The sequence below is a fragment of the Peromyscus leucopus genome, chromosome 2, assembly GCF_004664715.2.
Source record: "Peromyscus leucopus breed LL Stock chromosome 2, UCI_PerLeu_2.1, whole genome shotgun sequence".
NCBI classification, from domain to species: domain Eukaryota; kingdom Metazoa; phylum Chordata; class Mammalia; order Rodentia; family Cricetidae; genus Peromyscus; species Peromyscus leucopus.
The window spans coordinates 89,419,848-89,432,221 of NC_051064.1; the positions used below are offsets into that span (position 1 = coordinate 89,419,848).

At 38.4% G+C, this 12,374-nt stretch overlaps 1 protein-coding gene across 10 annotated transcripts in view; it reads right to left on the bottom strand.

Annotated features, from left to right (window-relative positions):
- The window catches only part of Nfib (nuclear factor I B), a 419,841-nt gene that overhangs the window by 18,614 nt on the left and 388,853 nt on the right, over positions 1 to 12,374 (bottom strand). For 6 of the 10 annotated variants that reach the window (XM_028873297.2, XM_028873298.2, XM_028873300.2 and 3 more), the window contains exons 10-11: positions 10,917 to 10,999; positions 502 to 590 (exon numbers count right to left, since the gene is read on the bottom strand). The exons of 1 other annotated variant lie outside the window; for it this stretch is intronic. In XM_028873297.2, the coding sequence (XP_028729130.1) occupies positions 502 to 590; positions 10,917 to 10,999 (172 nt within the window). The remainder of the gene's footprint in view (positions 1 to 501; positions 591 to 10,916; positions 11,000 to 12,374) is intronic. 3 more of the 10 variants (XM_028873303.2, XM_028873305.2, XM_028873302.2) reach the window with 2 other exon arrangements.

The window sequence follows — 12,374 nt, forward strand, 5'->3', positions numbered from 1 at the left end:
CAACAGCTGAACCGATTGACCTGAAACTTTTCTTCTAGTCTTTTCCCACTGAAAGAGGAAGAAATGATACTAAAAAGGCTTAGAGTTAGCAGGAAAGAGCTGAAATGCGAAAAATGCATATAATGTAGAGAAACCAATGTTTTACCTCAGGTAGAAGAAAAATCTTGCCTAAACCTATGATTTCATTTTCAGGCCCTTAAATGTCTAATCTAAATGTCATTTTACACTCCTCCCACTCCCACCAAAAATGTTATAAATTGTCCCAAACATTGACATTATTGAGAAATTCCAATGATCAGTTAACACATGCCACAGCCCCATTTTAATCTGATGTTGCATCTAGATCGAAATTAAGGGGAGAGATTGGGGGGGGGTAGGGATGGTATATAGCCAAACAACTAGACTTTCAACATATTTTCTGTACAACTAATTAAAAACAAACACTTTAGGTCATGTAATTTTTAGGTGTAAGTGTAGGGTTGGAAATAATTAAAATGTTACCTTTGCCAAGTAATTCCCAATGTATCCTCACTGGTACTGGGGTATAAATGCCTGCCGTTTTGATTCATGGTCCAGTCACAAATCCTCAGCTGTCAATTGAAACCTAGCAGTCAGATATGGATCGAGCAGTACTACAGTTTTTAGTATTTAAATGAACACATGCAAACTAGCACTGAACATGGCAATACCCTTACTTTCCCAAGAGGCAACTCAAAGAAAACAAACAGACAAAATTAAAAACAAAACAAAAAAACAAAAAGAAAAAATCTTACTCTATAAAGCAAATTTCCAGACTTTTCCTTAGAAAAAAAGTTATTGCAATATGCTTCTCTATTAATTAAAGCATACAGAGAAACAAGTGCTTAGAACATAACAATTAGCCAGTATTAGAGTATAAATTGAGCTGAAATAAAAGAAAACGTTAATAATGTTCAATAGAGATTATTTTAGAAAGGAAATAAAAATGCGGTTTTTCTTCTATGCGACATACCAAATCATCTATACAGAGTAGAATAATCAATATTGGTAAAGCATGCAGTTTGCAGAACAGAGGACATGCAGTTTAGAGAAGAAAGGCCCCGCCCTGCATTGACCCTAACAGGTAGAGAAGCTGGAAGGCTTCCAGTTCCTCATGTTACAAATTACATTTTACCTAGCGTGGCATTGTTCAGAAAGAATCAAAAATGAGCTTGAGTTTTACGTAAAAATCAGAGGTGTGGCACTGTAAATGCTTCCCTGCATGTGAAGAAGGTGGAGAATGCCCTGAACAGGGCCTGAGACAAATTCTTCCCAGATCTGAGCATTGGCTCCTCGGGACACTTCCCAGGAACCCTATCCAGCCCTGTTTGGTTAACAGCTGCCCTACAGTGCTAGCAGATTTATTGAAAAGATATATTGCTTATTTTTATGCTTAAGAAAGTAAACTTATCTGGCATTGCGGGAGACGGAGGGGAGACACACTAGAAAATCATGGATTTTAACCTTTAGAGAGCCAGGCTGTAAATTCACTGCATCATGCATTGAAAAGACGCGCCTTGCTGATCACACTAACCTGGATTGTCTCTCCTGTGAGAGTTTCTAGATGGTGACTAGAGCCAAAATGCCTTTAAACTTGGTACAAATTGCTTTAACTATGTCCCCCAAACACAGTGCTTTAAAAAGTGGGCTATACCACCTCAGACTCTGGTTTCTTCACAGCCTAAGAGCGATCATAAGGTTTCAGAATGATAGCTTTTATCTGAAAATGTAATCTAAAATTTTGAAGGTGCATTTAAATTACTTCAATATTTAAAGTAAAACTAGTTTTCTAAAGAACTGGGAAAAGTCCCCTAGGGTAGACAGAGAAAGAGAACGATATAGAGACGGCTGGATGGGTGGAGTCCGTTCAGCTTGATGCTATAAAGAAGTCATAAATCAGAAAGTAAACAGAAAGGAAAGCGGGAATTCTGAAAACAGGCCATAATATTCGTACAAAGGAGAAAACTATATACCTATTCATTTTTAAACAGATGACATATTTCTGCTATTTCAAAGAAGAAAATGTGTTTAGTCTATAGTGTATGAGAAGCAACATTGTGAGATTTGTTTCTGAAGGGACACAGTGGGAGGGGTGGATACACAGGATTTCACTATGTAACTCACTATGTGCCTCAGCCTCCAGTAGACTGGGATACAGGACTATTTAGTAGTGCAGGATTGGGGTTGTTTTCTCTCTCTCTCTCTCTCTCTCTCTCTCTCTCTCTCTCTCTCTCTCTCTCTCTGTCTGTCTGTCTCTGTCTCTCTCTCTTGTGTGTGTGCACGCGCGCACGCACACGTGCAAACATATGTGTATGTGTGAGTTCTCCGAGGGGGTCTTCTAAACAGCAATTCAATGTGCTAGGCTACATTGCTTATCATCCAAAGTAAGTGGGGCACATTTCAAAATATGAGTCTTGAAAGAAAAGAGCTTGACCATATGAGATCGATTCAGGAGCCACCCACTGATCCACTTTCCCCAGTGAATGCCAGCTTTGAGTCAGGTTAGCATTTTAAGAAGTGAGATGTATGTTCTGGCATACCACAACCAACTCTGCTAATGATTAGCTACAGGTACAACCTTTCTGCACAAAACTGTATGACCCCGAGTACCACTCATGGACTATCTCAGACAGAGCTGAGACACTACTGTCTTCCTGGGTGGATGTTATGTAAATTTGGCAAGTTACATGTTGGTGGCTTTTTTTTTTTAATGATCCTTAAAAATTTCAAGTGGGCAATCTTTGTCTTTGTCCTGAACATTTAAAATCAACATAATTTTTTAACTTTTTTTTCTACATATACTTTCAAAGAGGTTAAACCAAAGTAGCTATTTACTTCCCCTTATCATTAATATATATGCATTTGCATATTTTATCTAAAACAGAAAAAATGCTTAAATATATACAAAATAATCAAAGACTGTATTTAACAAAAGTTTAACACCAAAGTTGGTAAGACGCTAATTACTATTGAATTAATTTTCACTCATTAACTAAAATTTATACAATATGATTTCAGTTTATTTGTTTCTATTATGGGCCAGCACTGCCTACACTTCCCAAGCATCTAGGGAGACAGTATCTGTGCGGCTTGTCTAATATCACTCACTTGAGCCAACTTACTTCAGCAAGAGCCTTTCTCTCCCTCTTTTTCGTTATTATTATTTTTTCTTAACTACCTTTGGACTAATAAACTATCTAGTAAAGTGAAAATTTAAAGAGCATAGGTAAGGGAAACTGATAAATAACTAAAATAAAAATCCGCTATTATTCTCTGAAGAGTTCCCTGGCAGGGAAGTCTAAAAAATCCAGTTCTTAAGCATCTTATTTTTAACCCTGACATTCTTGGACCAAGCAGATTCAGGACATCTTTTTTTCACACTGGAAGACTCAAACTAAGTATATGTAAGCTTCTTTAGAAGAACATATGAAACGATTTATTATTATCATTCAAGATGCTAAACACATACTCACTTTATATTTTAAAGAGATTTTTAATAATAAGTAATAAGCATTTTTAAATTTGGGGTACTGACAGTCTAGCCATTGTTCTGAGAAAATGTCAGTGATAAAAAAATTTAACCGTCAGCCAGGTGGTGGTGGTGCACGCCTTTAATCCCAGCACTTGGGAGGCAGAAGCAGGTGGATCTCTACAAGTTTGAGGCCAGTGTGGTCTACAGAATGAGTTCTAGGACAGGCACCAAAACTACACAGAGAAACCCTATCTCAAGAAACAAAACAAAACAAAAAACAACTGTCAGTTATTTCTAGTCAAATTTTAAAGCTGGATTTTAACTGGTACATAAATATGTCTTTCATCTCTCTTATATTTTCCAAGTATCTTACTTTACAAAATAAGAGGTGGCCTCCTGTCCCGTAGCAGTCAAGCTTAAAAGACCACAAGCAAATGAGTTTAGAAACCCAGTCTGTTAGTGCCATGTGACTGTGTAGAAGAGGGGCTGGTTCCTAGTTTTCTTATATTCTGAAAGTCAGACTTAATCATATGCATATCTGTACAAAAATACAGTCACATGCCGATTTATTTAATTTATATGAACCTATCAAAATGAAAGAGGACTGTCTATAAAACCAAGATGTTAAGTACATTGTGCCCAGTGTTCCAAGAAGAAACAAGAAATGAAAGACACAGGCCCCACCCACAGCGCAATCAGCAGAGAGGTCAAATAAGACAACTGTAAACTACTGAAAAAAGAGGTGAAAGCTAGGACCCGCCAGTGCTCTCAGACTGCAGCTCCTCCTTTGGAAGGGAACCTGGTGCCTGGCACAATTCAAATGAGATTGTGTCAAAAAACGCCAGGAAGGGAACCATCTGGTTTCTTTCAAATATCTGCACAGGAAGGCTGGGACCTAGCTCAGTTAGCGTGCTTGGTCCCTGGTCCTAATGCCACAGAAAATCAAGTGTGGTGGTGCATACTTTTACTTCTAGCACTTGGAAGGTGGAGGCAGGAGGATCAGAAGCTCTAGGTCATCTGCTGTTACATAGTGAATGAGTCCAAAGACAGGCAGGATTCTCAATAAACTAAGTAACTGAAATGAATAATCTGCATAAGCAGAAACACCTAAGTGGAAATACCTAAGATGCTACACATAAATAAGTATGTTAAGTTGCTGACAGCCATAGAGAATCAATATGGCCTTAACGTCAAGTTTGTACACTCAGATGAAGGCCCTTCATTGGTTATACAAGGGAACTTGAGGTATTTAGCTTGTTTGTTTATTTATTTGTTTATTTTGGTTTTTTGAGTCAGGGTTTCTCTGTGTAACAGTCCTGGCTGTCCTGGAACTCACTCTGTAGACCAAGCTGGCCTCAAACTCGCAGAGTCCTCTTACCTCTGCCTCCCTAGTGCCGCGATTAAAAACGTGCACCACCAGCACCAGCACCAGCACCAGCACCAGCACCAGCACCAGCACCAGCACCACCAGCACCAGCACCACTACCACCTGGCAACTTTAGTTATTAAATGCATAAAATTTGGGGAAAAAATAAAACTAAGCAAAGTGACCCACTTTGCTAGATTCAGCACACCGGCAATTTACTAACCAGTCTGCCAGGACAACAGTGGCTCTCAATATCATTGAACCAATAAACCACGAAATGTAAACTGAATAACCCACACGAGCAAACTGACCTCTTCACTCCACCTTTACAAGACCCTCAAGGGAGGATCTTGAAGTCTATGTTTTACATTCTCTTGAGTTTTCCCATTTCTCCTGATAGCTCGGGAAAACAGACTGGGGGGAGGGGGCAATGGAGGCACATAAAAAGAATCAGCACTTACAGTTCATGCTCCCCCCTTACTGCCTGGATGGACAAACATTTCTTCTATTAACTATTGCTCATGGATCCACTGACATGAACTGTGAATGGGTGCTGCAGAACTTTAACGAACAGGGAAAATGGCCACAACCAAAATGTCAAAAAGAGAACTCAAAGCCACCCTGGTACCTTACAGTCACTCTGTCATTTTGGGAAGCCATGGGTATGAACAGTCCACCAACTTCATCAAAATCACTAAGTCAGACATGAAGAGTTGGAAAACAAAGAGTCCTTCTCTTTCAGTGAAAGCTGCTCACGCCTACAGAACGTAAGGGAGCTAGGAAAGCTGGGGACAATGTGACCTTTTCCCCTTTCAAGACTTGTCCAAAGTCAGACACGCCTGTTCTCATCTCAAGGCAAAAGCCAAACTCCTGACTCCTCAACCTTGGTTCTCACCACTACTCCATCTGTCTGTCACTCTCCCAACTCCTCCTCGGGCCTCTCACTGTCTCCCGCCTATCTCCATGTACAGCTCAAATGGCTGTAAATACCATCGTAAGAATTCTTCCCTCGAGAGCTCTGTGCTTCAGGATAGAAGACAGTTTCCCCTTGTGTTTTTATTGACTGGAGTTTAAGGTTGCATTAAACATAACTTTATGGTGACATTAATTTGAATAGCATATCTAGAGCCCTGTCTTTGATAACCAGGAAAAGCAAATAAAGGAATTAATAATAAAAGACAGACAGATGATAGAAGGATTTTTTTTTTTCAATTTCAAAACTAACCCCAAAGCTAAACATTTGCATAGCCATTAGTTTGACTAAAACTTCCTTTAAATGTGTTTCCTTTTCAGCAGGCATATGTGAAAAGTGACCTCTTACCATTTACATATCTACCCAGAAGTCATGTGCTAGGCTTTTGCGTCATGCTGTCAATTATGATAACAGCCACAATGAGAATGGCCTGAGTGTTGATAGCCTGCTTCCTGGCTTTACTGGGAAGCTTGCTGGTCATCCACTTGTGTCCTTTTCCAATTGCTTTCTTCTAATGACTAGCTTTTCAATAGTTTTTATGTTTCAAGCTTTGGCTTTGTTGTTTGCCAGGACAAATATTATAAGAGGATTTCACTTCACATCTTAGTTTCTTTAAAAATAGAAAGAAAGAAAAAAAAGAAAGGAAGGAAGGAAGGAAGAAAGGAAGAAGAAAAAAAGAAAGAAAGAAAAAAAAGAAAGAAAGAAAGGAAGAAAGAAAGAAAGAAAGAAAGAAAGAAAGAGAGAGAGATCCTACAGAGGCAATTTCTTCAAAAGCTATTTTGTGTAACAAAAATCTTCAGTGGTAATGAAAAGTACTTTCAAATTCTACCCAGAAAAGTGTTGAGAATATTTCAGCATAACTAGTCGATAACTGAACTTGAAATAACACTGTTGCCCAGTCACAGGAGATGTAACTGCTGCAGCTCAAGCAAAAATAAAAATCCACATGGTAAGTGACAAGGCACTCAGCCAACGGCTCTGGTCTCAGATAGCAGATAGTCAGGACTTCACTTTGAGACTGTGAGAACAAGCCTTATTTCTTACAATAAGAGCTTACTTGACTTAACTGTCTCATTTAAGGAAGGCAAAGCAACTTCCTATTCATTCTACCTACATTCCCAGTCTGTATCCAGAGTCAGGGTGTAATTCAATGGCTGGTTTGTATGGTGTGGTCTCTTACAGCTATACAGGAAGTTTCTTAACTATAGACTCTTAGCTCCAATTTACAATTAATTTTGTGGTATTGATGATTACTAAAGGTTTCTGCTGGGGTAGCAATGTTTCACCAAACTGTAATTGATGATAAATAAGCTACATTATTTTTTAATTACTAAACTTCCTATGACAGCAATTAGTCCTCAAAATGGTAAACTTTTGAACCTTAGCACACCAAGAAGGAACTGGTGTTAAATTAACTAACTTTTCTCATAATACCCATTTCCATTAAAATTATTAGACTGGGTTGTAAAATAATTTCTATTCCTGCTAAGTAAAAATCTAACATTTTGCTAGATAGTGCCCGTTTACTTTCAAGTAGATAAAATTTGGAAGGTCGGGTTGCCTCAGTGTCAACAGAAAGGAATGTGTGCAGGGAGCATGAGAGGCAGGAAGAAGGGCCTTCATTGCTCTGAAAGAGCAGTCAGAGAAGGTGTCCCCAGCACTCTGAAAGTCTTCCAGATCAAGACAAGGCATGTGGCAGCAGAGAGCAGAGCCCCATTTGCTAAAGCAGGACCCCAGAGTTCTTCAAGCCACCGCACCATTCCCCGAGAGAGAGAGAAGTTAAAGCAGAGTGAGGCTCCTGCTGAGGTTCTACGATGTCTCCTATGCCAATGGCCAATGCATTAAGTCAGTCAAGGATCCCAAAGTCAGACCAGTGCCAGGCCTTGAACAACGCCCAAGACTGTGACAGGTGATACAGGCGAGTCCTGATCAGCTACATGAGCTGAGTATTGTACTTCGCAGGGAGGACTGGTATTTATGACAAGTCTGCTTTACGTGAACCTTCCTGAATTTTCCGTAATTAAGTGACTTTATTTTTTAAATTTAAATGCAATGCCCTATGTATATTTAGGTGAAATTCCAACATCAGAAAAAAAAAAAACACACACACACAACAACTAATATCTCAAGGCAGTTAGAAACTGGCATTAGTCGGGAATAATCAGTGTAAAAAAGGAGCTCACAAATGTGTGACTGCTAATAACTGTGTTTAACAAGCAACTCAGCATCAAAGGGGGTGCTTCACTATTCAAGTTTGCCAGTATGGACGAACTTTAATACATTACATTTCAATTGAGGAATGTCAGTGTGGTCATGGGTTACAAACAGCTGTAGTGAAAGCCTTTCTGTGGTATTATTTTGTAGGAAGGTTATTAGAAGACAGTCAAAGATATCCAATAATCTTAAATTTATTGTTAACTTAATTTATGTAAGCTATATGAAAGTTCTTTTCTAAGGGGAAAAAATAGCATGCAACAATGCACATCAATACTTCCCATAAGCTGAAAGGATAAATCTTTATAAAGCAACCCACATGAACTGAAGAATGCACCTGGTGACAATATTTATTTTTAAGGGGTCATGTATATTAAAGGTTATGGGGAATGTTTAAAAAGCCCCTCCGGACTAAAGCCACTGCCTTTCTAATTTTGAATTTCTCCTAGCTAATATAAAATGATTGATCACTTTTATTTCATGTACCCCTTGATTTTCCTTTGCATTCATCATTGAGTGCTTTAAACCAAATGCATTTAGGAGCTGCCCTTAGAAGAGTGGTCTCTTTTAAATCTTCGTAAAGTAATGAGAGGACACAGTAAATCAATCTCATTTCTGCTGGAGGAAGAATAACCTTTACTGAAGTCATTTAAACTATTTCGCTCTCTCCATTCCTGTAGAGTGAATATGCAGCTTCATCTCTACTGTTCTTAATTTGAAAGGATAAAGAGAATAGATTTTAACTGGTGCTCCAGTTAAGTGCTATGCTTACATCATATGATATACATTCATGTTGTTTTATTCATGTCTCAAAGTCATAGTTCATTATGAATTTGGCAAACTGAGTTCCTTCAAATCAAAATTTCATTACATAGATAAATTATCTATCTGCTCAGTATTTAAAAATTTTAACTGTGGAGTATATGGCTTTTTGCTTCCAAGAATTAATATATACCATATATTCATAAATAGCAAACACATTTGAACTCAGAAAATATATTCACATTGTAAGTGGTCTTTACTCAACACTACCCACTTAAATAGCAAATGTCAGACTTTAAAGTGTTGTATACATTCCTCAGATTAGAAGATGCCCAGATTTCTGCCCACAGTTGAGGTCCAGGTTTTCACTGGGCCTAAATTTCTTGATGCATCTTTAGACAATGTTAAGAGAGAGGTAAGTTTGGTATGAATGAACTTTTGTGACTGTCATTATAGGAGACCCTGACATTAATCATAATTGATATAAACTAAGGCTGCCCTGGGCTAGGGTAAGGAAATAGGACAATTGTTTCTTAGTGCATGGGATTGGTTGTAATATTCTAAATGTGCTTGGAGCTAAAGGTTAAATAACAGAGGCATGTTTTTTGAATTAAAAATTAACTGGAAATTAGGGAGGTGTCATAAAGAATAATGGCAAGTTCTGTGACAAAAATATTTCTGAAAAAAATGTATGATTTTTTTTAAAAAAAAACAAGTTTCCAAAACCTATAAATCCTGCATATGTTTAAAAAACACAATGAACACATACATTTGTTAAATAGAACCATAGTAGTTATAACACATCCATATTATAGCAATTTTAGAGGTGAAAAAAAGCAACATTCCAGAGAATTATGTTGAAGCCATTGGCTGGCAAAGCCACTAATTATTATTTGGTATTTCCATAACTATATACAGATGTCTTCAGTCAGTTCTCTTGTGTTCTGTTTTGTTATTTTAACCTTGCAAAATGTCAAGTATCTTGAATGGGCTATCATCTTTATGGCTTTCTCCGAACTCTACATGTGGTGACTTCTACCATACCCAGTCTATCACCTTGGTCTGAGAAAGGGAAGGCCTGGAGAACAGTAAGCAAAAACCAGATAGGCCATTCTAGAACTGAGTAAGTAGGCACAAGTAACTTCGCAAGTTTGGTACGTATGTAAACCTCATATAAACACATAGACAACTTGGTGTTTATTCCCAGCTCTGTCTTATGTACTGTGGCCTACTTTTCTTATGTAATGTTTTACATACTGTTAACTTCAAACTGCTCTGTATCCAAACTTAAGAACAGCAAACATATGCCTCATAAAATACACTTCAATTCTGAAGTGCTTAGAACTATTTCTGTGACCCTATAACTAGAATCATGGGATTTCTACGTTGGTGTTGTGCATACTTTAGATTCGGGCTAATTTGTTTATAAGCCACCATTAATCCTGGCTGTAGTTTTTCACAGTTTGGGTAAACACTTCATTTGCATTAAATTTACAGCATTAATGAGATGTGAAATTTAAAATGCTACTTGAAACATAAATGATGTAAGAAGGCAGAATCCCCCCCCACACACACAAAAAAAAAGTGTTTTATTGCATCTGAAATCAGTGAAGCAATTTAAATGTATTAGAGTAGGAATAATGTTTCGCCTGTGAGCTCAACGTTAGAGCACATCCTCCTCCTGGACTGAATATAAAGGAGGAGTGAGACATCTGGAGAAAACAAAATTGCTTCAAACACAAACTATGTACTGAACTCTAGCTGGCTCTCGAACTGGTTTTCCATGTCAGCACTTAAAAGCCACATTGGCTAGTAAGTTCTCAATATCCAGTAAGACAGAACAATACAGTCTAGCTGGAACACAACAAGTGTCTGTGGATGCTGTCACTGTGTGCTCTGAAGAAGGGAGAGGCTGCGAGCCAGTTCCAGAAACTTCAGATAGGTGAGAAGCAGAGGATAAATGAGAAAAAAAATTTGGAAAACAAAATGATCAATTTTGGTCTCAGAAGCCCCGTGAGCCCCATCCTGAATCCAGATCTGAAAGGCAACATGGAGAAAAGCGCCGAAGCAAAGCGTGGCTCCCCCATTCCACCTGGGTGACATGTGCCCACCTGTTGCTGATGCAGGAAGGATGGGTCTCTTGGGTTTAGTCCCACATATCGACTGGCTTGAGATGTGCCTGAGGCTGTGTAGGCTGATTAAGGAAGAACAAAAACAAAGATAAAAATTGTGAACTGTCAGAATGAACACCCTGTCCATGTATAAGAAACCCAGAGAAGTGGGAATTACTACCAAAATGGTGTCTCCATTTCTCTTCTCTTTTGTCCGAGTGAATAGCAAATAACAGAAAAGAAATGGCCATTGAATTCAAATAAACTATTCCCCCCTTAAAAAACAAAAAACAAAAAACAAACAAACAAACAAAAAAACCTATGCAATGAACCATAACCTATGCGTCGGTGTGGGTGTCCTCACTGTGCTGTGGCTGCAGGACTGCCTAGATGCTGAGACTCGGCTGTACTGAAGACTTTCTTCAGAGACATACATTTCCCCTACGTCTAATGGCATAACCAAGGACGGCTGCCTGTGATTCTAAATGTGAAAGTGGATGAAGTGACAGGGAATGTGACCGCTTTTAATGACAGGGTTCAGCAGATGCGCTTGACAAGTATGAGATAAAAAAAAAAAAAAATGTTTTTACTTAAATGTGTACCCAAACAAATAAAAAATTAATAAATCCACTAATACTTTTCTTAAAGAGGGGCCCAGTTGGATTACATCACATACAGTGACAGTCCATCTTCTATCTAATATGGGGAATGTCTCCCAGCTTGGTAGAAACATTTTTGACAAAAACAAAAAACAAAACCCCAAAACTCTTCATTTTCCATTAGTGTAAAAACAACTATCACTTGCTTGGGTTGGCCAGGGAGGAACTCCTGGTACCAGTTACATACTAGGTCACCAGGTAGTGTAGATGCGAGTGACTGTTCTTTCCCTTGCTGTGGTCTGGTTTACAACTGCTTTTTGTGCAAGTGTTTTTCTGGTGGGGTGAGCTTCCCACAGAAAGATTCTCATTTCTAAATCTACCTTTTACAAGGAAAAGAAGAATCAAGCCTACCCCTCCATCTCCGATTGAACAGAAAAACCGAGTCTGTACTGTGTTACACTAGGAGGTCTGAAAGGGTTAAAACCACTGTAATTAATTAGGAATTCAGACACTGGCTTTAAATAGGCTAGCTTAAAAAAAAATATTAATTTTTCATGTTCACTTTAAAAATGCATTATTTAAACTTGGAGACTTTTAGGTCAAGTTTTTAAAACACTGAGGATGCTCACAGGTTATGTTCTAATTCCTGCTAAATAAGGCAAGGGTGGCCATTAGCAGCCAGTATTCTCCACTCATCACTAGGCCTTGAGAATTCAATACACAGGCTGGGAGCTGAGAGAGGAGCCTTACTCTCAGTGTGGATGCCATGTCTGGGCTCTTTCTTTCTTTGTTTTCCATTCATTAAAGAGAGGCTTCCCTTGGTCTCTGTAAACTTTACTGAAGTATAAATTCAACATCC